This window comes from Megalops cyprinoides, chromosome 11, assembly GCF_013368585.1.
Source record: "Megalops cyprinoides isolate fMegCyp1 chromosome 11, fMegCyp1.pri, whole genome shotgun sequence".
In the NCBI taxonomy this organism is placed as follows: Eukaryota; Metazoa; Chordata; class Actinopteri; order Elopiformes; family Megalopidae; genus Megalops; species Megalops cyprinoides.
Window position 1 is genome coordinate 33,522,751 of NC_050593.1, and position 27,766 is coordinate 33,550,516.

Consider the following 27,766-nt stretch of genomic DNA (forward strand, 5'->3'; position numbering starts at 1 on the left):
TAATAATTGATAATAATCTTGAAAAATATTTCACAATATCAATTGGCGTCCTTTCCCTCGTGAACTGGTTTTCAGGTCATTACAGGAGTGATCATATAGAACAGGGAAAATCCTTCAGTTTGTTCATTTGAGTAACTTTTGTGTTTTGTTTTCCTTCAACCATTTCTGAAATTGATGAAAAATAATATTGACATAATTTAAATAAGACATGGAGAAGGTATAGCTACCGCTTCCGTAGATATATTTTAACCGTTGCATGGGCGTGACGGTGTGGTATGGATGTAGCCTCCCAGACGCGCGTAAGGCAGGGCGGAGATGTTACTGTAAGGGAGGCGTTAGAGCGTTCTCTTTGGAAATAAATGAATATCTTCCAATATGGCGACAGCTGCTGCGCCCTCTTTCCGCTTTAGATGAACTATGGACAAGGTACCGTGTCTAATTTCACTTGCGCTATCATTTCATCAAATTTAATTTGACTTGTGAAGTAACCGTAAACAGCAGCAGCCTCGATTTTGGTTTACAGGGCTAGCACTAGCCTTTTTTGCACAGTTCATCTGCACGGGTTTCGAGCGCTTTTAATATGTAATGAGGGACAAGTTAAGTGAAATGCATGTGCGCTGTCAACTTTCCATTGTCAATCACATTTGATGTCGGATGTTTGGATGAACATTTATTCATGTTAATATCTTAACTCTGACGAGATAGGTGTGTCTGGAATATGCGTTTATTATTATTATTTTCAGTTCCGTTATCGTGTTTATTACCGTCAGCTAAAGTGTTTCCGTATTTTTAAATTAAGTTTCTGCAAGAAAACTGTTCACTTTGAGCGCTGCTGGTTCGTATTATGCGATTATCAGACATGTAGCTAGTGTTGTTAATAATCCCAAAGTATAACTCCGGCCATTACAACTAACAGATGATAACCAAGCAATTCCAGTATATTCCAATATTGACCAGTATGAGTGTTTTTACAAGATTTATGTTGTAGTTTTTTACGTCCGTGTCTGCTTAACAAACGAAAAATACTACGAGATTACCAGAAGCCAAAAGAATGCATTTTTTCCGGATTGTGATAGCTGCCCACCCCAGTGGTAATCTGATTAGAGTCACTTGCATCACTGTAGACTGCAGTGTGAGTAATAGCTGCTGGTTTTTGCTTTCCTCTCTAGTGGGCGTCTTTTATGAATTATCAGGAAATAACTCTTCTTTATTCTTACAATCGGCACCCATGCTGAGAAGATGTGGACGTTTCTAATACCTGCTCCTTAAACTACGTAACCTTTGCATACAGGAAATATTAAAATAGTTATAGTGAATCTAAATCATCCCGCGTATGTTTATTTTTGGTCCCCATTCCCATGTCAGTCAGAATTGACAATAAGAATTCCGCGGCCAAATCCCTGCTCCATGGAAACGAGAGAGCAGATACCATGGTAATTTAGATTTTGCATGTCTCATTCTCCAGGCATGTTTTAAAAGTTCAGACTGTTATTGACATAAATCGCTGAAACATCCACCATAGACCGTCTGTTTATGTAAACTGATAAAAGTTTTACAGTAGAGTTTTCACTGTAATGCTATGCACGTTACTGCTCTGATGCACGATGACCCCTTACACATGAACCACTGTAACACTGCATACAAAATCAAATCGACAGATAGGCTGCGCATAGACGGTCTGGAAAGTTAGCTCTCAGTCTGTCACAATCACACGCGCTCCTTGGTATCAGTCCGTGCTGGTCCGTTCCTATTCAGTTTTATAAAGAAGAAAGTCTATAACTAGACACAACCGCATCCTTTAGAAAGTTGATCTTGCAGAACCCTGGACAGCAGAAGTCGTCCACGCCCATAGACATCCGTTCAGTGCCTAATGAACAGCAGCCATGTCTCGGCTGTTGAGCTCGAGAGAATATTTAAAGAGAAAACGTGCTAATATTAAATTCAAATTAAATCTGTGGGTTTTAAAGAAGTTTTTGTATGTGTAATGGTTCATCCATCCAGGGGCAGATAGGGAGATATATTTGTGTTTATAAAAGAAGACAAAAGATGAAACTTTAAAACACACAATGCATCAAAGTGATAATAAACAGAAATGTGTTTTCAAAAATGTATAACAGTTTGCATTTAAATGCATGTACCAAAATATATTCACAGAGCAAATCACTTCTTTCTCCAAAATCACAATGATGCAGCTAATTACGTATTTTTGTTAGCCTACTTTTGCTCTTGAAACTAAATTTAAAAAAGTATTTTTCTTTTCCAAAGACATCTTCACAACAAACACCCTGCCTCTGGTGTAATGCTGTGAGTGAAAGATCCCTCAGATCTTACTGCCTGAAGATTGACAAGCTCTTAACGTTCCTCTGAGGGTGGAGGATCCCACAACTCAGAATCTACAGGGATTTATGTAGTTAGCAGCATGTGACGTCTTCAAGCTGCTGTTATCCATTAATATTTCATCAGCTTTTAATGACTTTTAAAGTAAGAAGCTTTCCCATCATTGCCAGATAGTAAGCAACCATTTCCTTTGTGTAACCTTTAGAAGCACTGGCAACATACTCATTTGTGTTATTACTTTATGCATGGGTCCAGCTATATTTTTTGAAATAATTCTATTTTCGTTATGTTTAGACATACAGGATACCGCGCTGATGTAGGTGCTAGGTGTTTTTGAGATTGTGCTGTTGTGACAGATGTGTGTCAGCTACGATGGTGCGTTTTAAATTGCAAATATGTGTAGTATGCAATTTGTGTCTAAAGTATTAAGTTACAGATCTGGGAATAATGGCGTAATGATGCTACAGCATGTTTTCAGAGGGCAGCGGCATTATGTTATCATTGAACTGTCCCCGGAGATGCACTGATAGGTCTAGGATGCAAGTATAGATGACCATGGCTGATGCAACAGCACTCTTGAGTGGTAGAGAAGCATCTAAGTCTAATCTCAGAGCAAACCGAGCATTGGGGAAGTGAGGCGGGGAAGCCCTTCTCTTAAAGAAACACATTTCACTCTCTCCTTATCTAAATGAGGTGTGTGTATATATCGACTGCAAGCGTTGATCTAGCCTACTGTATATTTCATTAGTACCGAGCAGACATGCCAGATTCCCTCTGTGTGATCTTTAAAAATGCTCCCACATGCTGGGCATCTGCCTGTGATCCGAAGATAGTTTGAAGAGTTACATTTCCTACTACAGTGCTGTGTAAGTTGGGGAAAGGTGTCATATATAAATAATGCTGTATGTTTATGGACTTGACTCCGGCATTTTCCACACTATAACGAGGGGTTGGATGTCTATTACACTGTGCATTTTGGAGGCAAATAATAAATAATAATAATAATAATAATAATTGGAATTGTGGCAGATGTTGTCTGTTCAGAAACACTAATGACTGCAAGTCCTACAGGAAGTCCTAAGAATTGGTCATGATTGCCAAGGTTAATGTAGTATAATGTAATACAAAGTTTCAGAAGTGTACGTACAGAGCAGTCCAATTCTGGAATAAGGAGAGTGACAGAAATGTGTTGGTGATTGTTTCTGGAGGGACTATTAAGGTCAGAGGTCATTAAGCTTGGTTTTGAGTACCGGGTGCTGAAGAATTTGTCACTGCATCAAAATGCTTTGCTTGTATTTGTGATTTTATGTTCTTTTATGTCCAGGAAGGCTGTGGCAAACAGAAGTAGAGAGAAAAGAGTTAAACCTTCAGAGACTTCAGATCTTTACAAGTATCTCTTTATTTTTGCTGTTTCAATATTGCCAGTCTGGTCTACTTTTTAACACTGTGTGCCAGGGTCCTTTTGTTTCGCTAAAACCTGCATTTCTGCTCAGTTAGGTCCATGTGTGGTATTCTGTCTAGAGCCTTTCTCGTGCATGCATTGCTTCTTTCTGTTCCACTACCTGTGGAATAGATTTTTTACAACTAGTTTTTGCAATAGTCTGCTCTATAAGTGTTCACCTAAGAGCAGAGGCTTTATCAAAATGGAAGCAGCATTTTTAGTTGAAAAAGAACAGCAGCCAAGAAGGAATTTGATGCCATGGTGGAAAGATCAAAAGATCAGTAATGCCATGGAAAAAGTAATGGCAAGATGGAAATCAGTTCTCAAGATGGACAACTTGCAACAATGAGTGGTGAAGGATTGTGAATGAATTTATGACATCTAGGGAGAGATGTTTTCATTGTAGTTCAGCTCAGAAGTGCTTATCATGCTATAATACTTATAATTTTGGAAATTCATTGTTGTTTGCTGTATAGGTTATTGCTGCTCTCTCACTTCTCTCTTTGTCTCCATCTTTTCTTAACTTTTGCCATGACCTTAACAGTTATGTAAAATGTCCCAGGATGTACACAGGATGTACTTTTGAAGAGTTTGGACTGAATATTTGTTTCCATTTCACTGTTTTGGAATATTGCTTATATATATATATATATGATGACTTACCTATCTAGTTTTTCACATTTCAGTTCCCTGATGGTCTCCTCCCCCCTCCGTTGTCGATTTGTCCCACTCTTATGCAGGAGGGTAACGGTTTGTTTTGAAGATGCAGGATGAAAATATGGCCCAGCTGACTCTTCCCCCCCCAGGACCAGACAGCTTCCGCCCGTTCACCCGTGAGTCTCTCACCGCCATCGAGAACCGGATCGCCAAAGAGAAGAGCGAGAAGCCCAAGGGCAAGAAACGCAGCGACGATGAGAACGGCCCCAAGCCGAACAGAGGCCTTGAGGCCGGCAAGCCGCTGCCCTTTATTTATGGGGACATCCCTGGCGGCATGGTCTCCACCCCCCTGGAGGATCTGGATACATTTTACAGCAATCAGAAAGTGAGTCATCTCAGTCCACTGCAAGGGCCTGAATTTGGATGCCACAAAGTGGGGAAAGTCAGGACTGGCGACATTTGGCGATGAAACTCGTGGTCTCATTCAGCCTCATTCAAGTCTGCTGAAAACATTGGCATTGGTGGCCCATAGTCTGATGGTGTCCTCTGTATTTCAATGGTATAAAACTTGTCTGCCACCATTTAGCCCAAGGCTACATGTGCTGGAGACAGCTGGGCAGCAGTTAGCTATAGTCGTGATCTATTCTGTGGATTTGGTGTTTATCCCACTGGTATTCTGGGATGGCTGTGCACTCAGGACTTCCAATACTTTCCAAAATCTTGATCATCCACAGCTGGTGTCATCACTCCATCTAAGAAGCGTAAGCTAATATCACTCTGGTGGTGTGAAATTGTGTGGATACTGACCGCCCTGGTTGTGCAGGCCTTAAGAGCAAGTAGGCCTGGTACTAGCATCCACGTACCTGCCTGGTGCCATGGTGTAGTTTGAATGTCAGCTCCAGGTCCAAGGGTCCTCCATGAGTGGCATGTTCACTTTGTGCACCTGCTCAGGTACTGGGGCGGACACAGTAGGTGACCCACGGTGGTTAATGGCAGTTAAAAAGTAACAGTTAAATCTGCATGTGTTCTTCTTCCCCTCCCTTCTCTGTCTCTCTCAGACCTTTGTTGTGTTGAACCGAAATAAGACCATCAACCGCTTTAACGCCACATCTGCCTTGTACATCCTAAGCCCCTTCAACCCAATCAGGAGAATAGCAATTAAGATTTTGGTTCATTCATATCCTTTTTCGACATTTGGGGAAAAACAAACAAAAAACAAAAAAAAAACGTGTTGTATTTTCAGATTGTTGTGCATTTCCTATGAGTGATGTTGTGGAATTCCTTAGGATCAGTACGCCAAAGCAATACTGTGCTCAGTTTGCAAGCGTGAGTGCCTTATAAGCAAAGATTCACTCTCTTACACTTTGGGCTGTGTGTGAGAAGCACTCCAGCTCTTTGCTGCTTGGTTTCCTTGACCGTTTCCTCCACGCTGTTCAACAGGTTAATAATGTTCACTATCCTCACAAACTGTGGGTTTATGGCCCAACATAAGCCACCAGATTGGGCAAAGAATGTGGAGTAAGTAATCCTCTTTAGTTGTACAGTGACATGCATATTTACTTCTGGTAATGCCAGTATGATGATTTTATAATTTTGCTGTTTGCTTCCAGTTTGCTGGTTGTGTTTACTCTGAAGTAATCTTTGTATTAAATGGCTCTTGTTCTGAACAGGTATACATTCACTGGAATTTACACCTTTGAATCGGTAGTAAAAATACTCGCTAGGGGCTTTTGTATAGGGAAGTTTACCTTCCTGCGAGATCCCTGGAACTGGCTGGATTTCAGTGTTATTGTCATGGCGTAAGTATTGCTGGATTTTCACCAGCTTCCATATTTTCAATAGCGTGATCAATAACAGCATTGAACAACATCACAATGGCACTGATACAAACAGCATTTTACTAACATCAATTCTACTGCCACATGTGCTATTACATTAAATTACATTACATGTATTTAGCAGATGCTCTTAACCAGAGTGACTTTCAGCACAATAGAACATAAGTGTATCCATTCAAGTTAAATGAGAAACAATGTCCGACCAGGCTAACAACACTCCAGCGATTGTGATCGTAATACCATTCAAGCCCTACCACAAGCTAAACTGTGCGATCTGACTAGGAATATTACAACTAAATGCTGCTTTTGCTGCTACTGCACTCATAATAATCATAATAATTAATAATAGCTACTATAATAATATGATTATACAGACTCAGACACAGGCCTGTAATAACTGCGATTTTTTTTCCCACAGGTATGTAACAGAGTTTGTAAAGCTGGGCAATGTTTCAGCTCTTCGCACTTTCAGAGTACTGAGAGTTCTGAAAACTATTTCGGTAATTCCAGGTAAGGAGTGACTGTTTTTAGCTGTCAGCCGGCCCATCTGTGATGTTTCCTCTGACTGCACGTTGGTATCCTGTCATTGCATCTGTGTGACCTTCCCTATTACAGATATGTGCTAATGTTTAAAGTGCTGTGCAGTGTCTGTCTCAGCACTGAGAGCATTAAGGGTCCTCTGAGTCGAGAAAACTATACCTGCTATTCCAGGTGAGAGCCAAAGGCCAACGGTGGAAGGCTAGTCTTAACTCCATCCATGCCGAGGGTCACTTCCCCTCACACTTTTCCTAAGAGATCTCATATTGCAAGCAAACAACTTTCCCTTCCATCTGACCTTAATGGCTCAGGCTTAATGAAGATGGATCATTGTGTTTGTCTGGTGAGGGCGTATCGCATTGGGAGACCAAACCTGGATACACACTCACAGGCACTGCGTGTTTTCATTCCAAAAACATGAATCCGTTTTTTAATTTAGAATGCCCTGTCCTTGTTTCCTCAGTTTTCTCCCAAATTTAGAACGCCCAGTTGTACTGTATACATGTCCTGCAGCTACAACATCAGTCGGGTGTCCTCTGAGAAATGTATCTTGCACCACTACCTGAACCAACCACCAGGAGTCACTATTTAGTTATGAGATTAGCCCCAGGCTGACCTACCCTACCCTGCATCCCCAGTGGAACAAACCAACATGTTCCACCACTATGGGCTCCCAGTCATTGTCGGCTGATGACATGGCTAGTATTGAACCCAGGCTGTAGTGCCCAACTATGCGATTGCAACAACAACCACTTTTACTGATTGAGCCACTCAGGACTCCACTAATATGAATCTTTTCTGCTCCAAGCATTTATGAATATTTATAACACATTGCAATTTCAGATGCACCCCAAAAAATTAAATATACTCATAGAACCCATATTGAATGTCTGAACCTAGACTGGGGAAAATTTACAGTCTGAAGCCATTACAAGTGTGTTATAAAGAAATGAGAGTGAAATCAGCTAGGAGACATTTGAAAAGATGTTTTTCTTATTATGGCTCATGCACTGCAAATTGTCAATAAAAGGTGTAAATTTCCATATATTTATTCATTATCTCTTTTATCCTGTAAAACAAGACCATCTCATTGAAAACTTGCGTGGGAAGAGCATTCCTTTCAAGAGTGAAGGAGCACTTGCTTGTTCCGAAAACAATATTTTCTACAGTCTTTCCAATAAGCACATGAATCAAGTCCATTGGCTTCCAGTTTTCAGTCAGTTTTTTTGTTAGGCATTCCTTGAAGCATAGTATTTATTTTCTGCTGATTGTACATATACAGTGGGATTTTTTTTGAAATTCTAATGCTGGTGTTTCTGGCAGGCCTGAAAACCATCGTTGGTGCCCTGATCCAGTCAGTGAAGAAACTCTCAGATGTCATGATCCTCACCTTATTTTGTCTAAGTGTCTTCGCACTAATAGGACTGCAGCTGTTTATGGGTAATTTAAAGCATAAATGTGTAAGGGAGCCAAATGACACAAGTAACGTCAACTGGACAGAGTACCTAAATGACCCACGTAAGTGCTTGTGTTGTCATTGTCATTTGGGGGGTTAATGAGGGCTGTGTTATTTGCCTTAGACTCTCTGGGTCATGCACACACTTTACAGTGGGAAAACAGAAACCCATCAGGACAGACTGTAATGTGAAATGACACTAAAGGCCACCAAGTCAAGGCTTTAGAATTGGGAAAACTGGACCTAGGTCAGCTGGGGTCGCCCATACAGAGGGAGGGGCCTTAATCTTTTATTAAAATAAAAGTGGACACAGACTTGGCCAGAGTATTCAGAGAGGCCTGAGACACAGGGAGCACAGGGCAGCTAGAAATGAGGGGTATGACCATCTCCTGACCATCACATGACCCTCTCAGGACCATGCTCCTGGCTTCTCAGTCATGACCACAGCAGGAGAGAGTCCCAGATGTTTGAATATTGTGCTGTAAATGAGGAATTTGCTTTTAGTTTCTCAAATCTGTGCCTATGTCTGGTGTATTTTGAAGAATTAATAGATTCCTCTTTTTTGATCTTTTCCAATAACTTTGGTAGCCTTGGGCCTTGCTTTCTCAGTGCTGTGTTATATTGATGCTTCTCTAAATCATTTCTGAATGAAACAAAATAAGTGGGGTTTTCTCTTTTAATTTTTGACTCTTTTTTTGTCTAGGTAATTATTACACAATATCAAATCAAAAAGATCCTCTCCTCTGTGGGCATGGCAGTGGTGCTGGGTAAGAAAAAAACGAAAGCAATAGTATTCTCTGGGTGATAAATCACCATTTATGTAATTTATTGAAATGTTTTAACTTTCAGAACTCTGTTTTAGGAGCTGTTTGTCTTGATGTGTCGTAGGCAGTGCCCAGAGGGCTTTGAGTGCAGGAAAGCGGGTAATAACCCAAACTATGGATACACCAGTTTCGATACCTTCGGCTGGGCCTTCCTCTCTCTGTTCCGACTGATGACTCAGGACTATTGGGAGAGGCTGTACCAGCAGGTCTGTCTTTTGCTGGTTTGGTTTCATGTTTGTGTTGCCACTTCAGTTGGCGATTCTTTTCATTCCATCTGCTCTGCTTTGAGTGGGCTTGGTGTCTTGCAGAGGAGTGAGTGAGTGAGTGAGTGAGTGAGTGAATGAGTAAGTGAGTGAGTGAGTGAATGAGTGAATGAGTGAATGAGTGAGTGAGTGAGTGAGCGAGTGAGTGAGTGAGTGAATGAGTGAATGAATGAGTGAGTGAGTGAGTGAGTGAATGAGTGAATGAATGAGTGAGTGAGCGAGTGAATGAGTGAGTGAGTGAGGGAGTGAATGAGTGAGTGAGCGAGCGAGCGTGTGAGTGAGTGAGTGAGTGAGCGAGTGAGCGAATGAGCGAGTGAGTGAGTGAGTGAGTGAGTGAGTGAGTGAGCGAGTGAGCGAATGAGTGAGTGAGTGAGTGAATGAGTGAGTGAGTGAGTGAGTGAGCGAGTGAGCGAGTGAATGAGTGAGTGAGTGAGTGAGTGAGTGAGTGAGTGAGTGAATGAGTTAATGAATGAGTGAGTGAGTGAGTGAGCGAGCGAGTGAGCGAGCGAGTGAGCGAGTGAGTGAACGAGTGAGTGAGTGAGGGAGTGAGTGAGTGAGTGAATGAGTTAATGAATGAGTGAGTGAGTGAGCGAGCAAGTGAGCGAGCGAGTGAGCGAGTGAGTGAACGAGTGAGTGAGTGAGGGAGTGAGTGAGTGAGTGAGTGAGTGAATGAATGAGTGAGTGAGTGAGTGAGTGAGTGAGTGAGGGAGTGAATGAGTGAGTGAGCGAGCGAGCGTGTGAGTGAGTGAGTGAGTGAGCGAGTGAGCGAGTGAATGAGTGAGTGAGTGAGTGAATGAGTGAGTGAGTGAGTGAGTGAGTGAGTGAGTGAGCGAGTGAATGAGTGAGTGAGTGAATGAATGAGTGAGTGAGTGAGTGAGGGAGTGAATGAGTGAGTGAGCGAGCGAGCGTGTGAGTGAGTGAGTGAGTGAGCGAGTGAGCGAGTGAATGAGTGAGTGAGTGAATGAATGAGTGAGTGAGGGAGTGAATGAGTGAGTGAGCGAGCGAGCGTGTGAGTGAGTGAGTGAGTGAGCGAGTGAATGAATGAGTGAGTGAGTGAGTGAGTGAGTGAGTGAATGTTGTTCTTACTGTGTGGAGTGGATGTCATTGTTGTGCTTCATCTGTTGCGATTAGAACACTGTGAAATTGAAATGAAGCACTTCCTATACACTTACATCACTGTGAAACACCAAGGTGTCGCAATCACTGTCCCTCATACCCTCTTACTTGAACAATACAGAATGTACTATCTTATTAAAAATCATATTTTGTCTCTTTCTGTAACTGCTATTGACTATCAGTTATTCAAACTGCTTTTGGATGAAGGCTATATTTGTTTCAGAAAACAATTACTACCCATGAACTGACCTGGGTAAACTGTGTAAATGACATACCCAGGAGGCACATTGCCTTCTCTTGAACAGAGAGCACTACTTCTCTTCATTTGGACTGAATAACAAATGAACTAGTGGTCTCTTAATCCATTTGATACCAGTTTGGGTCTGGAACACAGCATGTTTTTACCAACACCGTGTTATGCAGATGCATGAATGTCCCTTTTAGAGTTTTTTATAGTCCTTCTCATCTGTGACTGTGCTGCACAGCAACAGTTTATTTTAACAAAAAGCTTTGCTGATCCAGACTTACAGTTCTTAAAAAATATTACAGACGTGTTGCTGGTTTTCCTTCACAGAGACAATAAGCCTATGTGTGTGTACCAGAGTATTATTCATCTTTATCTCTATGCTGACCCTGTAAATGTGAAGTTCTCTTGGTTTGTGCTGTATAAAATAAACTTTGATCGACTGATGGGTATTTGCCCCCTAACTGGAACAAGCTGAATATGGCCATAACCCATAACTCCATTCTGTCCGGTCATCCAGACTCTGCGAGCCGCCGGGAAGCCCTACATGATATTTTTCATTGTGGTGATCTTCCTGGGGTCTTTCTACCTGATAAACCTGATCCTGGCCGTGGTGGCCATGGCCTACGATGAACAGAACCAGGCCACCATAGAGGAGGCCCGGCAGAAAGAGCAGGAGTTCAAGGCCATCGAGGAGCAGATCAGAATACAGCAAGAGGTACTCGGGAGAGTTCCCAAAAATACACATATCGCTCTTTCCCCATATCCATATCTCATACATCCTTTCAGCCCTTCCTCAACCCCTTTTCCACCCCATCACATCAGTAGAGCCTGTTAAATGTATTTTCTATGTATTGCTGAATTTAATGCCAACTGTTCACATGCTGTGCGTGCAGTTAATAACACTGACATCATCAAGTTTAAAAAAGTGTTTCTGCAATCATGTCTCACTGAAGGAGAACTAGCTCTGTCCTACAAAAGCAAAGAATTACCACCCTATGGCTGAACTTACAATGGTTTGATTTTAATTCAAACTTAAGAACCGATCCTCTTCATTATCCCGATAGTATAATGAAGAAATGACTGGAAAATGAGCACTTCAGCACAAATGACTGACTGAACGACCATCTCTGTGAAGGATAAACTGTGGTACATATTGATGATGTTGGGTCATTGTATGTCACAGAAGGCGTTCACATATTTAAGGTTCACTCAGCCATTTAAATAGTTGGCCTTTACATCATACATGTCTGTAAGGATAATATAAAACAGACTAAATTTTTTTAATGGATTGTTGCTTTTAGCAATGAAAAGATATTTCACTACAGCATGTATTGTATTGTATGTACAAAACAGTTATCCACCTTTAAAGGATATTTCTAATTTAATGTTTGATTTCCTTTTCTACTAGGAGTAAGTTTGTTCTATTTTCAATATTTGGATGCTGTGTTTTTAAAGATTAGGTGTTGAGTTGTCATGACAGCTGTGACTGTGTGCTGATTGGCTTGCAGGCGGCGGCGGCAGCGGCTGAGAGCGGGGAGGACAGCGGGAGAGGCGGGGTCAGTGGGTCGTCCTCGGAGGCATCCAAGTTCAGCTCCAAGAGTGCCAAAGAGAGGCGCAACAGGCGCAAGAAGAGGAGGCAGAAGGAGGAGGAGGGGGAGGGGGAGGAGGAGAAGGAGGAGGAGAAAGGAGACAACGAGAAGCTGCACACCTCTGAGTCGGAGGACAGCATCAAAAGGAGGGAGTTTCGCTTTTCCATCGATGGCAACAGACTTTTGTACGAGAAGGGAAATTCATCCCCGAATCAGGTGAGAGTTCACCTGTAATAGAGATAATCCTTTTTCATTCACTGGATTGCTCTGAGTGCTCTTAAACATACTTTTAACAGTGTGAATCCACATGCATGACACCTCCTGCTGTTTCCTTCATAAAATTCCTCACCTTTGTGAGTTTATACTTAATCGTTTTAAAGTCAGCCATATAGTAACCAACCCCCTCTAATGCTGTTTGAAAAGGGTTGCTTCCCTGGGGCTCCCAAGTGCTTCAGATCATTAAAGCGCTTGTTCCAAGTGCTGGCTGGGGCCCAATAGGCTGGGTTTGAGCCCAGCGGTGTCATCTGCTGACAGTGACCTTCCAAAGAGGTAGGGGTGGGTATGTCAGCCAGGTTTCCCTTTCAAAACACTTTCAAACAGGTTGCTCAAATGTCATCAGGCACATGTGCATATTCTCTGAATGCCAGCTGCATCCTGATGTATTGTGGGATGCAGGACTTCATTTGCCTTGCCTAGACCTTGAGCAAGCGCAGATTTCGAATCACAGTAGGTCGTCTCCTGTAATGTTTACTGACTAATGCGAAGTCCACACGTTAACAGTGTCCCATCTTTCATTAGTGGTTTATTTTTTTAAACGGGACCCCTCCAGTTCAAGACTTAAGTTCACCTCTTCAGTTCAGCCCTTCATTTCAACACCCTTATTTCAACACCTTCAGTTCAACACCCTTATTTCAACACCTTCAATTCAACCCACCCCGGTTCAGCACCTTCAGTTCAACCTTATATCATGCCTTTTCTCCATGTCTCCCATGCCTCCCCTGATGCTTTTGCCTTTCAGAGAAGGCAAAAGGTGTGGCAAAACCAGTAACTGCATTCATCTTTAAAATCATGCACAAGACAGAGGATGATATTTGTCATCATTTTCACCTTTCTCACCTTCAGTGGAATTCTGCATATTGTCATCTTCCTCATCATCATAATACTTTTCATCACGCTCATCGGCTTCGACTTAATTATCTCCAGCTTCGTCATCTTCTTGCTCGCCTCCCTCATCAGCATCATATCATCCTCATCACCCATATCATCATCATCATCATTATCGTCATTATAATAATCATCCTCTTATATCGTTGTTGCTGTAGTAATTTTTCAGGTGTGCTCACCAGGCCAGGTGAAATTTGAAACACCTCATCTCTTCCTGGCGATGGTGACGAACTCTGAAAAGGTCAAAGGTCAAGGGCAAAGCACCTGCATTTTTTTGTTTTGTTTTTTTGTTTTTTTTTGCCAAGCTGTGTGGCGGTGAAGATTGAGAGGTGTGTTTCTCTCCCAGTCACTCCTCAGTTTCCGGGGGTCCCTGTTCTTGCCCAGGTGGAACAGCCAGGCCAGCCTGTTCAGCTTCCAGCCCCGCGCACGTGACGCGGGCTCCGACAACGGCTTCGCCGATGATGAGCGCAGCGTGTTCGGGGACGGCGACAGCCCGCGGGACTCGGTGTTCACGCCGAGCGGGTCCGAGCCGCGCGGCGGCCTCAGCGTCGGCCGGGGCGGCACGGCAACACGTGCGCCGCCTCCCGCCAACGGCAACGTGCGCCATGCCCTCACCTGCAACGGAACGCTGTCCCCGGTAGGCGGAGCCTCTGTGCCCACGTCACCTGTCGGACTCCTCCTGCCAGAGGTGGCAGCAGATAAAGCCTGGTGACACTGTTGAGGGAGGCGTAGTTTAGTGCCCTGCGGCACGCGCGCGCTTGCTGACTGCCTCTTCCTGCTGTGCCTACCTCTGCCACATGCTTTCAGTCTTCTTCTTTTTCCATCCTTTCCCTCCTCTCTCTGGTGTCTTATTCAAGGTCTCTTATACGCTTTCTCAGTAAAGGTAAATATTTCGTCTTCATGTGAAGTTAGTTACAGCATTCAGTTATGTAGTAATGAAAACTGTGATTGTAGATTTAATAGCACAAACCTCACTGAGAAGTTTCTGTCAATATACGCTGTCTGTACAACAAAAAATGGGCAGCAGTGTAGCATAGAGGTTACAGAGCAGGACGCGTGACTGAAATGTTGCCGGTTCGATTCCCTGCTGGAACACTGCTGTTGTACCCTTGGGCAAGGTACTTAACCCACAATTGCCTACTGTATAAATGAATAACACTGTAAAAAAAACTGTACCCTATGTAAGCCGCTCTGGTTTAGAGCATCTGCTAACTCGTAATGTAACAGAAAACTGTTTGTTAACAACTATCACGTGTCATAGTACGTTAGTACTGTATGATGCACTGAAATTGAAGGAAGGTTGCATAAAGAGTTCTGAAAACCGTATTGTGCTGGTCGATTGTTTCTCTGTACCGTACTTACAGGTGTGTTCAATGTACCAGTGTGTGCAGGTTGTTGACCTTTGAAACTGCACTTGCTTTCCAGGGCACCAGCAGCGAAACAGAGCTCAGAAAGAACTCTAATCAGCTGTCCGTGGACTTTTTAGAGGACTCAGCTGCAAGACAAAGGGCGCTGAGTGTTGGCAGTATTATAACAATGGAAGGTAAAGGCCCTTTCTCTGTTGTGTGACAAAATAGTGGAATGCACCCTTATTGTCAAAGGCTTGACTAAACCTGTATGCCAAAACTGCTGCAGTCATTTCCATTTATTTATGAAATGGTGTTTTAGCATCGCTAAGTCTATGTACAGCACAATTCAGAGGGTGGGGGGGGTTACTTTAATTGTTTCTCTTGTTGCTTTTTAAACTGCCACAGAACTTGAGGAGTCAAGACAAAAATGCCCACCTTGCTGGTACAAGTTTGCCCAGAGGTTCCTTATTTGGGACTGTTGTCCGGTGTGGTTGAAGATCAAGAAGGCAGTCAGCACAGTCGTGATGGACCCATTTGTAGACCTAGCCATCACCATCTGCATTGTTTTGAACACATTGTTCATGGCTATGGAACATTACCCAATGACAAAAGGGTTCAGCAGTGCGCTTACTGTGGGAAACTTGGTAAGTGACACCTTTCTTTTGACTGCTCAGTAGCCAATTGTCACTTGCTTAACAGTTCGGTTACAAGAGCACAGTTCTTATTTTTAACATGGTGTCTCTGTCTGCAGGTGTTCACGGGCATCTTCACAGCTGAGATGTGTTTCAAACTTATTGCCCTGGATCCTTACCGGTATTTTCAGGAAGGATGGAATATTTTTGATGCAATCATTGTCAGTCTGAGTTTAATGGAACTTAGCCTGACGAATGTGGAGGGGCTGTCTGTGCTTAGATCCTTCAGATTGGTAAGAGAGTGCACAGCAGGTCTTTTTACATTACATTTTACGTTACATTACATGCATTACATGCATTTAGCAGACACTCCTATCCAGAGCGAATTCCAGCACAGTAGAACGTAAGTGTATCCATTCAAGTTAAATGAGCAACAGTGTCAGACCAGGCACTCCAAGATATTTCTAGACCAGAGAGTGTGAGCATAACACAATTCAAGCCCTACCTAAAGATAACTTGTGTAACCTGAACAGGTAACGGAAGCCAGGTACACTACGATACATCAGTCACTAGAACACAGAGCCCAAAATACATCACAATACTACCAGTAAAATAAACGTCCTTGAGGTAACAGGTGTTAGGGGGTGGGGATTGAGGTGGAACCGAGATGCAGTCTGATGAGGTAGGTCTTCAGCCTGCAACAGATGATGACTAGTGATTTCGCTACCCTAACCTCGTGGGGAGTTCATTCCACCACTAAGGGACCAGTACAGACAGGGATCGTGGCTAGGAGGAACGACCCTCAGCCAGATTAATGGCATGATACCAACACAGATATTCACATGAGAGGTACAGAGCTGTGAAACATGTGTCACAAATACTAGCAGTTGTAGCAGTGTGGGCAGCAGTGTGGTGTAGTGTTAAGGAGCAAGGCTAGTAACCAAAAGGTTGCTTGTTCAGTTCTTCACTGGGGCACTGCTGTTTTACCCTTGGGCAAGGTACTTGAGCCAAAATTGCCTCAGTAAATATCCAGCTGTATAATTAGATAACATGTAAAATTGCAACCTGTGTAAGTTGCTCTGGATAAGAACATCTGCTAATATGTATGATATAATGTATTTGCAGCTGAGGGTGTTCAAATTAGCCAAGTCCTGGCCGACGCTCAACATGCTGATCAAGATCATCGGCAACTCCGTGGGCGCCCTGGGCAACCTGACCCTGGTGCTGGCCATCATCGTCTTCATCTTTGCCGTGGTGGGCATGCAGCTGTTTGGGAAGGACTACCGCGAGAACGTGGGGAAGATCTCCGAGGACAAAAGGCCGCGGTGGCACATGCAGGACTTCCTGCACTCCTTCCTTATCGTGTTCCGGGTTCTGTGCGGGGAGTGGATCGAGACCATGTGGGACTGCATGGAGGTGGCGGGACAGGAGAAGTGCCTCGTTGTCTTCATGATGGTCATGGTCGTGGGGAACCTGGTGGTACGCTTTCGGCTCCTTCCCTTGTGCCCCCGGTCCTCACTGTTAAAGGATCTGCTGTTTGTCACCCACCACAGCGCGATCGAAAGGTTGACTGCAAAAGTGCCTTTTCGCTCGAGAGATTTCCCAAGGCTTTATATGTCCCAAATGCGATATTCACTGATAATTACTAATTAATTATTGTGTTTTTGGTTGCATGAAACATCCTCCAAAGTTGTGCTGCAAACAGTAGTCTTCAGCATATATTTTATAATTTAGTTTTTTAATGAAATTAATAATAAATAACAGAAACAATTTCATAGTTTTGATGTCTTTACTATTATTCTAAAATGTGGAAAATAGTAAAATTAAATAATAAATAATAAAAGTGCCCAAACTTTTGACTGGTACTGGATTTAGTCTGACAGACATAAAAGGCAGCCGGTGGGTTGTAGAGTTACACTGACGGCGGGGTTTGGTAAGGAGCTGGCGTATTGCTAGTGCCACACATTGATCCCTTCCCGTGTGTTGCAGGTTCTGAACCTGTTCCTGGCCCTGCTGCTCAGCTCGTTCAGTGCAGACAACCTCTCGGCGATGGACGACGACCGGGAGATGAACAACCTGCAGATCGCCGTGGGCCGCATCCACCGCGGGGTGGACTTTGTCAAGGCCGCAGTGAGGCGGTCCTTCCAGAGGCTGTGCGTCAGGCGGAAGAAGGTTCTGGAGCAGCTCCGCAACCCCGAGGGGAACTGCAAGCACGCCACCGTGGAGTTCAGCAAGGACCCCAACAAGGAGGGCAACGGCTACCTGATGGGCATCAGCTGCAGCATGGGGAAGTACGTGGTGGAAGAAGGGGAGTACACGTCCTTCATCCACAACCCCAGCCTGACCGTCACCGTCCCCATCGCCTTGGCCGAGTCCGACTTCGAGAACCTCAACACGGAGGACTTCTACAGCGAGTCGTCGGACACCGAGGCCAACAAAGAGGTAAGGCAATCTTCACAGTGTGATACTCTGCAGGAAAGCGGGTTGGGCATGTGTAATCTTTCCCTTCCCAGTCTAGTATTAACGTGTACAATGCATATGTGTTATATCAGACAAGAGTATAGCACATGTTGAGTGTTTGTTTAGGTTGCAGTTAATAACAGGTTAGTAGAATCTCAGATGATGTAAATGATTTTTACTTTTTACTTTTTTGAATGTTACCGTCATGCATCTCAATTGTGTAATAATAGTACTTATTGTTAAATGGGACTGTGCCATTGCCATTAATATCTAAGTGTATATGTTTTGTTTGTTTTCCACCAACAAATGTCATTTTCAGAACACTATGAAGGGGTGCAGTCATAAAGGTCTATTTCTATAACCCACACAAATGACTTTAATTCAGCTTTTTGAAACATGTCTCATGCTATATTTTCTAATATTGATAACGCTTTGCTTGCAGCATGTGTGTCCTGTTGTTTAGGGAAAGCAAACAAGGTTGTATATAATTCCACTGGGTGTGAATGTTGCTTTGCTTAACCCCATTTGATTGTTATTTCAGCTTTTTCCCAGATGCTCCCCAGGTTTTCAGTGAGAGGAAACTTGTAAGACCAATTTACTGTACATAACACTAACCATGAGGATTGGCCTACGTCATTTAAGGAAAAGCAACACTTTTTACTGGAATGCTTCTTTTTATGTTCCACTTGTTCATTTTATCCTGCCAGTCTTTGATTTTCCTTCTGTCAGTTCATCGGCAGTTTTCATGCTATAAGCCCTGAATTTTAATTTGCCTTTCATTTCTTTTTGATCATCAGGCTTTTTTTTTTTGCTGTTTAGACATATTTCATGAATGAACAGATCCATCTTTTCCATCCATACACTAGCAAATTATTTATGACATACTTTTTTTTCCAATGAGTTTTTTTGGATTTGATTGCCTTCATTCACAGCAAGTATGTAAAGCTTGACCAATCTGATTGACGCGGAGAAATGGATTTTACATTAGTTTGTCAAAATTCATTTCAGGACCGGCTCATATCCGGTTTTATTTCACCATTTTCATTTACAAATGTTTCCCATGATGGAATGATGAAAGCAGCCGAAGCTTGCAATTTTCTACTTTCATTTTCTAAATTGGAGGACAAGCCTGCTACTTGCATATGATATGATACAGGATTAAATCTTCATCACAATGAAACAGTATTTCACCCTCTTGTCCGTTGAAAAAAGGGACTTTGATTAGTCAAATTAATTAATTAAAATACTACATTATTGTATATCTCTATAATCATAATTTCCAACAATTAATTATAATTCCAAATTATGCATCATTAAGATACTGCATTGTGTGTTTGATAAGTTCAAGAAAGAGCAAAACAGCAATAAGTGAATGGGAATTCTTTCTGGAATGGCAAGACAAAACAAAATGTAATCAACAAAAGGCCTAATAATATGTTCTTTGGATATCAAATTATATTCATTATATATGGACATACTGTAGATGTATAAACTCTCAGACCAGTTTGCTTACATCATTCCCCATTCCCACATTAGCTGGGCTCGACAGCAAATAGTACTGCTACTCTTTCCAGGATGGTATCTCAGGTTGTCTGTTAAGAAAATTTTTGGCAATATTGGGGGAGTTAATGGCGATTATGTGATTACATTTATGGCGTGACAAGTGCATGAAAGTGTCACCTGCCGAGAACTTGGTAAGTGATAACAGTGACCACTTGATTTTGTATCCAGAGGTTTTTGAAGCATTCAGAGACATCAGAGTCACTCACAGTGGCACTAAGGCCATATGTAATATACGAATATGGATATAAACTGTCTATCGAGAAATGACAGTTCGAATCTCACGTCATTTCTCAGCTGTATCATGCTAACAACCAAGATCAGATCTTATCAATTTATTGATTAATTCATATATGAATGTCCATATTTCCTGGCCATTTATGAATAATCTTCCAAGATGAAGAATGCATTATGCATAGACACAGCCTGCATGTTGCCATCCATGACTGAGGGCACAGACCTGGTTTTTGCTGTTATGCTAATGTGTGTAGTGTCCTATTTAGAAAATTACTGAAGCTTAAATACTACTCAAATGAATGGAAGTGTGTGTTTTCATGTCAACAAGGAAAACGGATTCAGGAAAAACAGTTGAAAGTATGATGGGTAAACATATTTGCCGCAGTGCTGGGGGTTACATTGGCACTGGACATGAAAATACAGGAACACATTGTTTCTATGGATTAGATCACAGGCTTGGACGATAATTACTGCTTCATGCTGTATTAGAGAAGTGAAATTAATTTTGCCTAAATTTAAAGTTTCGTTTGAACACATTTAGATTCGAGCTGACAAAAAATGTGCGCGCATGTTTTCACTGTTTAAAGTCTCACGTTCTATCGATTTGCGCTGCATGAAACAGTACAGTAACAGTAAACAGTAACTCTTGGCCAACCGATCAAGACTCCAACCCTGTGAGCTTACGTAGAATCGGCTTGCATCACGAAATGACCCAAGGTGATGAAGGCGAGGTCCTGAGAGGATGCAAGCGAACCAGGCCCTGCCAGAAATGGATGCACTAACAGCGGTGTGACGGGGATCTCCTTGCAGAAACTGGCCGACGCTGACGACACTCTCAGCTCCTCAGAGGGGAGCACTGTGGACATGAGACCCCCAGGAGAGGGAGGGGAGTGCATGGAGGTGGAGCTGGAGGAGTCCTTGGATCCAGACCCCTGCTTCACTGAAGGTAAAAAAATGTCCGCGCAACTAAAACGAGAAAACTTCCGATACACACATGAAGCAGTGACAATAAAGGTTATTCCCAGGAAACTGTATAGTTATAATAGTTTATAATGAAGATTTGAACCATGAAGTCACAATACAGTGTGAATACAGTGTGAAATAGCGTCTAATTCACTGTAATTTTGGATCATGCATCATACAGCATCTTACAGCAATCACCTCTTGTCTGCCACAGTGTATTTTATAGAAGTGTGTGTAGGTTAAGACAGATCTCTGACATTATGCATTTAGGTTGCAGCAATGTTGGAAAAATCCCAGCCAAGCTGTTACAGTAGCTTGTTTTACACAATCACATACTCGGTTTGAAATAAATTGGTGTGAACCAAGGGGTCCTGTAACAGTAGGGGTTTAGTTTAATTTGTAATCTGGAATTTGGACAGTATATTTGGGTGCTTTTGTGCTTTCTTGTGAGGGCGGGAGGATAATAAACCCAGAACAACATCAGCTGATAAACTGTTTCTTATACCAGTCAAAAACATGCCAAAGATGCTCAAAACAGAGTATGTCACAAACAGTGCTGAAACATCTGTACAAAATGCATCTCTAGTTATTGATCAAACCATACATGCCACAACTCAAAAAACTGGATCATGTCCATTTCGAAATATTAACTTAGGTGTTATTAGTGAAATTTAAAATAAAGTATATTTGTGATTGCAGGCTGTGTGCACAAGTTCAAGTTCTGCGACGTGAATATCAACGATGGCATTGGGAAGCAGTGGTGGAAATTGAGGAGGACGTGTTTCAGGATTGTGGAACACACCTGGTTCGAGAGCTTCATCATCTTCATGATCCTTCTGAGCAGTGGGGCACTGGTGAGTGGAAGGACCATAAAAGACGTACTGTGGTGTGTGGTTAGCAAAACAGACTTTTACCCAAAAGGTTCAAGGTGTAAATTTCAGATGAAGTGTTGCTTTGTATTGTATGTACCTTCTGAGTAAGGTGCCTATGCTGTGTTATTTTCGTTAATGGTGAACTGTATGAATGGATACAAAAAAATGAAGCTACAATACTACCAGTATCTCTGTTTGCCTATCTGCATCTATCTATGACAACAACTGAAGATTGTGGTTGAAGGAAAGTAAGCAATGCTATCATTAGACCTCCAAATTGAGGCTTGGTTGAGCTTCTTCAAGGGGGTCAGTCTACAGCCATGTATTGCATCTGAAGAGTAAACATTAATTAGTACAATTTCCAAACAAATATGAGGCTTGTGTATAATATCGGCTTTAGTTATACACACAGATTTCAGTAGCTAATGGCTTTTTGTGAGTCCTGAATAATTTCAGTAATCTAGAAATTACTTAATGAAAAGGTACACATAGTTTTCACAAAGTTCAGTTTCTCAATGACTTCATATAAAAATCTGCACGTGCTCCTATACAGGCGTTTGAAGACATCTACATTGAGCAGAAGAGAACCATTAAGGGCGTGCTAGAGTATGCAGACAAAGTCTTCACCTTCATTTTCATCCTGGAAATGCTGCTGAAATGGGTGGCCTATGGATTTGCAAAATACTTCACCAACGCCTGGTGTTGGCTGGATTTCCTAATTGTTGATGTATGTATCAATATTTGTTCTTTTTGAATGTATGATGTGTGAATCTTATTAATAATATTAACAGGACTAATAAATTTAAAGAATTAGAAATTCACAATTATTGTAATAATTAGAATATTAGAATCAACTTTGCACACCTAAAGTTTCAAGCACATGATATAATTCCTGGAATGACACTGTCATATAATCTGCTGGAATAAATGATATTTGGATTTTGCACATTTCGTATCTGAAGTCTGTGGTATTTCATTGACAGAGTTTGTGGCAGATGCAGTTCAGATGGTATTGCAGTACCCCTTGTGTATTCTCTCAGGTCTCCCTGGTCAGCTTGATAGCAAATGCGATGGGCCTTTCCGAGCTGAGCGCCATGAAGTCTCTGAGGACCCTGCGCGCTCTGAGGCCGCTGAGAGCACTATCACGGTTCGAGGGGATGAGGGTGAGAGCTATACAGGGCGTGTCCAGCCCTGACGCGTATTCCCAGTCACCTCCCCGCATACCCATAGGCTTGCGCTAATTCGCTTCGACAAAGCGTTCTCACGAAAACTGACAGCAAGGGAGCAGCTTTTAAATAATGTATTAGGTAATGAAGAATGTAATCTTGCTGCATGTTGAATGTTGCGTATCTTCAGACATAAAGTCTCTCTGTTGGCACATGGTTACTCCTCCACCCCCCCCCCCCCCCCTACACCGGCTCCTCTGATTGGCTGTGGAGATGACAGAGCAGCCAATCACACACAGAATATTCGTGTGCCTCCCTGGCCCCTCGGTTGGCGTGCATTGGCTAATTTAGTGGGACTGACCTTCAGTCTTTGTGAGTCAGCAGCGAGTCCTCTCTCTGCCCTGGGCCTGCACTGCAGCCATTTTGACATTATCCACTTTCTTATAGCATAGTCTCTTCCTCATCTTCTGTTTCCTAACAGGACCAATGAAACAGCTGATGTCTAGACACACAAGGCAAAAATAAAGTGGATGTATCCAGAGTTCTCCTTTTTGTGTATTTGCGCAGTGTATTTTGTTGACAGTTATATAGTATACATTCAGTACAATAAAAATCTGGTCTTTATACAACACAGTCTCTTCTCAGGTCACACCACAAACCAAAAGGAGCAGGAGCACTTAAACAACAAGCTAGGCCAGGCTGCTGGATGTTACAATCAATGTTGTTTTATTGATGAAATGCTTGCGTACATTTGATGAGTTAGACTGCCAGAGATGTGATGATGGTCCTTCCTCACGTAGCACTCAGTGAACTTTATTTTTGTTCATCTGCTTTAGTTGTTTGTTTTTTTTTAAGTGTCTGTAATTTTATTAATAGTTGTATTGTGTTGAAACCGATGCATAGACTGGCAGTTTAATACCTTTTTATTTTTCACCAGAACTTATGAAAATGTTTAATATAAATTTATATTTAAGTATCTCTGAGTTTGCTATCACCACGTGTTTCTGGCACAGGTGGTTGTCAACGCCCTCCTGGGAGCCATCCCCTCCATCATGAACGTGCTCCTCGTTTGCCTTATCTTCTGGCTCATCTTCAGCATCATGGGTGTCAACCTCCTCGCTGGGAAGTACTACCACTGTGTGAACACCAGCACTGGAGACAGGATCCCCATAGACATCGTCAACAACGACACCCAGTGCAAGTCCCACCCCAACGGCGCCACCCGCTGGGTGAACGACAAGATCAATTTTGACAACGTGTTAGCTGGTTACCTGGCTTTGCTGCAGGTGGTGAGTCCTGGTCTCTGACTGTTCACACCATGGGGTGTCGATTGTCGTGCAGCCTGTGTTTAACCCTTTAACCCACCGATCCTGCTCAAAGAAGACCGGCTTCTTGTTTGCTGTTTTCTTTGAAGCCTGCATTCTTTTTGACATTGACGTGGTGTTTAAATGTCCCCACACAGATCCAGGAGTTGAGTCAGGCTCTGTGTGGGTTCAGCTCACATGTTCTGTCTATGCCGGTGTTGACTCTGGGTAGCCTGACTGTGGATTACACACATGTAGGCAGAGTCTAAATGTAAAGACTGAATGCAGCATTGCAACATGGTGTGGTGTAGTGGTAAGGATCTGAGCACGTTACCAAAAGGATGCTGGTTCAATTCCCTGCTGGGGCATTGCTGGTGTACTCTTGAGCAACGAACCTACTATTCCCTCAGTAAATATCCAGCTGTATAAATGAGAAAAATCGCAACCTATATAAATTTCTTTGGATGCGAGCGTCTACTAAATGACAAGAATGTAAATAGATAAAACTGTAACATGCATATATGTAAATCACTCTGGATAAGAGTGTCTACTAAAGGGAAATAATGTAATGTAATGTAATGTAATGATCTATCTAACCAAACGCAAGTGTGCAATTTGGATTTTGGTACTTGGGATCATCAGAAGAAAAGGCTTTCTAGCATAGATGCGGTCATTCTCAGCTATTTGTCCGTCAGTTTGGTCAGTGGTGTCCGGGAACTGACATGCACTTAAATAATTTCATAATTGATTCCATTACTGTTCTTGCATGGATACTGGAGGAGAGGGATAGTTTTCCTTCTGCACTGCTGTGGAAACTAGGCAAGCTGTGAACGAGCCAGTGATTTTGAAACTTGATATCGGGGCCAAACTGAGAAGGAATCAGAAAGGAAATGTCTCGACCTCAATACGGGCAAACTGTATCCCGGTTTTGTAAATTATAGGTCCATCACATGCAAATCATTTGATGAGTATGTTTGCTTCCACCAGTATGGCTGCCTTTTGGGTGAGAAATGAAAGTGAGATCCTGAAAGCTTGTGATGTGCAGTATATACAGCTGGAGGGTCCCTGAGAATAACACATTCCCCTCTCCTGACCTCTCTTTTGCTCCTAGGCAACCTTTAAAGGATGGATGGACATCATGTACGGAGCGGTGGACTCTCGCAATGTATGTCCTGTCGCTGTTTCAGGGGAAAATACTGGGTTTTAAATTCCATTTTTCTGTAACTTTTTTTTTCTCTCCCTGTTTATAGGCTCTGTAACTGCACATGTTTCTCTATGTTTTAGGTGGAATTGCAGCCTGATTTTGAATTTAACCCGTACATGTACCTCTACTTTGTTGTATTCATCATCTTTGGATCCTTCTTCACACTAAACCTCTTCATCGGTGTCATTATTGATAACTTCAATCAACAAAAGAAAAAGATAAGTACCTTGGTTTGCTGGCGCCAAGCTCTGTGCAGCAGCATTTAAGAGTGACTCTGATCCAATAAAAGGTACTAATAAACTGTCACAACTGTCACACACACACACACACACACACACACACACACACACATATATATATTTATAGGCCATAGGTTTTTTATGGGAAGGGTGACTGTCCTCATCCACAAAGCAGGGATTGTGAGATCAGTACACATCTATTTAGTATGTTGATATGGAACTGCAGTAGATAGATGCAGCAGTCTACAATTGCCATGACAGTTTGAAAACAGGAGTCCCAGGTTTGTTCCTCTGAATTTGACAGCAGTAGCTGTTCCTGCTGCACTACAGCACCTCCATCCAAGCAGTGTCAGTAGACCCTGAACGGAAATGCACGTGGTTGTGACCAGATTTGTCTCCTGTCTTTACTTTGGAGGTCAGGACATCTTCATGACAGAGGAGCAAAAGAAATACTACAATGCAATGAAAAAGCTCGGATCGAAGAAACCTCAAAAACCCATCCCTAGGCCAGCAGTATGATATCCGTTTCAAATTTCATGCTAATTTGTGGGATAATCTATTGGATTAAGCAATTGATGTTATTAACTTTGACGCTGTTTAATATTTAAACAGCTGGTTATAAAACTTTATCACGGTATATTCTCTTGTGTGTTTGTGTTTTGTTTTTCCCTCCAGAACAAGCTCCAAGGATGTGTCTTTGACTTAGTTATGAATCAATTCTTCGACATCGCCATTATGGTTCTTATCTGCCTCAACATGATTACAATGATGGTGGAAAGAGACGACCAGTCTAAAGCAACAGACAACATCCTTTACTGGATTAATCTGGTTTTTGTCGTTATCTTTACTGGAGAGTGTCTGCTGAAGATGTTTGCGCTTCGCCATTATTTCTTCACCAGTGGTTGGAATGTGTTTGATTTGATTGTTGTCATCCTGTCAATAGTTGGTAAGAGTCAATGGTATCCTGGGTATTTCCTGCTATTCAGAATCCATTTTGTAATTTTAAAATTGAAAAAAAAATTCTTAATATTAATTTTTCCTTGGTTAAATTACTTGTGACGTGTGAAATATGAAACAATTGCCAAGTTTTTAACTTTTAACTTATTTCTTTTCAGGTATGTTTCTTTCAGATTTGATTGAGAAATACTTTCTCTCACCGACATTGTTCCGTGTCATTCGACTCGCCAGGATAGGTCGCATTCTACGCCTCATAAAGAGCGCCAAGGGGATCCGTACACTTCTGTTCGCCTTGATGATGTCACTTCCTGCCTTGTTCAACATCGGGCTCCTTCTTTTCCTAGTTATGTTCATTTACGCCATTTTCGGCATGTCAAACTTTGCCTATGTCAAGAAGGAGGCTGGTATCGATGACATGTTCAACTTTGAGACTTTTGGCAACAGCATGATCTGCCTGTTTCAGATCACGACATCTGCGGGCTGGGACGGACTGCTGTCCCCCATCCTCAACAACGACCCCACGTATAACTGCAACAGCACTGTGGAGCATCCAGGCAGCTCCTATAAGGGGAACTGTGGAAACCCCACTGTGGGGATCATCTTCTTCGTCAGCTACATCATCATCTGCTTCCTCATCGTGGTCAACATGTACATCGCCGTCATCCTGGAGAACTTCAGCGTGGCCACCGAGGAGAGCGCCGAGCCGCTGAGCGAGGACGACTTCGAGATGTTCTACGAGGTGTGGGAGAAGTTCGACCCCGACGCCACGCAGTTCGTGGAGTACAACAAGCTGTCCGAGTTCGCCAACGCCCTGGACCCGCCGCTGCGCATACCGAAGCCCAACGCCATCCAGCTGATGGCCATGGACCTGCCCATGGTGAGCGGGGAGCGCATCCACTGTCTGGACATTCTGTTCGCCTTCACCAAGCGCGTCCTGGGGGAGGGGGGCGAGATGGACGCCCTCCGCGGGCAGATGGAGGAACGCTTCATGGCCTCCAACCCCTCCAAGGTGTCCTACGAGCCCATCACCACCACCGTTCGCCGGAAGCAGGAGGACATGTCCGCAGCCATCATACAGATGGCCTTCAGGCGATACGCCATCAGGCGAGCTGTCAAAAAAGCCGCTGATATGTACAAGCAGAAGGTCAGAGGTGGGGGAAAGCTACCGGATACGGAAGGCTCGGTAACGGACAAGCTCAGCGAGAGCGCTGCCTCAGATAAAACTGACGCGACTCCTTCGACAGCTTCTCCATGTCTGTCCAACGGTGTTGCAAAACCAGGCAAAGAGAAATATGAGAAAGACAAGACAGAAAAAGAGGACAAAGATAAAGATGTGCCAGAGAATAAAAAGTAA

General features: G+C 42.8%; 1 protein-coding gene across 1 annotated transcript; it reads left to right on the top strand.

Annotated features, from left to right (window-relative positions):
- Window positions 1–394: 394 nt before the first annotated feature.
- On the top strand, window positions 395–27,766 carry LOC118785482 (sodium channel protein type 2 subunit alpha-like). Its single transcript, XM_036540161.1, has 27 exons — window positions 395–426; window positions 4,519–4,820; window positions 5,494–5,612; window positions 5,876–5,953; window positions 6,106–6,234; window positions 6,692–6,783; window positions 8,134–8,328; window positions 8,970–9,033; window positions 9,155–9,296; window positions 11,234–11,443; window positions 12,225–12,521; window positions 13,816–14,157; window positions 14,895–15,012; window positions 15,224–15,462; window positions 15,570–15,743; window positions 16,576–16,929; window positions 17,440–17,892; window positions 20,518–20,653; window positions 21,370–21,524; window positions 22,096–22,269; window positions 22,583–22,705; window positions 23,722–23,997; window positions 25,124–25,177; window positions 25,297–25,434; window positions 25,864–25,968; window positions 26,131–26,401; window positions 26,571–27,766. Exons 2-27 carry the CDS (start codon window positions 4,542–4,544, stop codon window positions 27,764–27,766), a joined length of 5,913 nt encoding a protein of 1,970 aa, XP_036396054.1. The 5' UTR covers window positions 395–426; window positions 4,519–4,541.

Coding starts and splice junctions, on each gene's coding strand:
- LOC118785482 (XM_036540161.1), top strand. CDS start 4,542: ATGCAGGATGAAAATATGGCCCAGCTGACTCTTCCCCCCCCAGGACCA. Junction 16,930..17,439: donor TGGTCGTGGGGAACCTGGTG/GTACGCTTTCGG, acceptor CGTGTGTTGCAG/GTTCTGAACCTGTTCCTGGC. Junction 25,435..25,863: donor TCAATCAACAAAAGAAAAAG/ATAAGTACCTTG, acceptor TCCTGTCTTTAC/TTTGGAGGTCAGGACATCTT.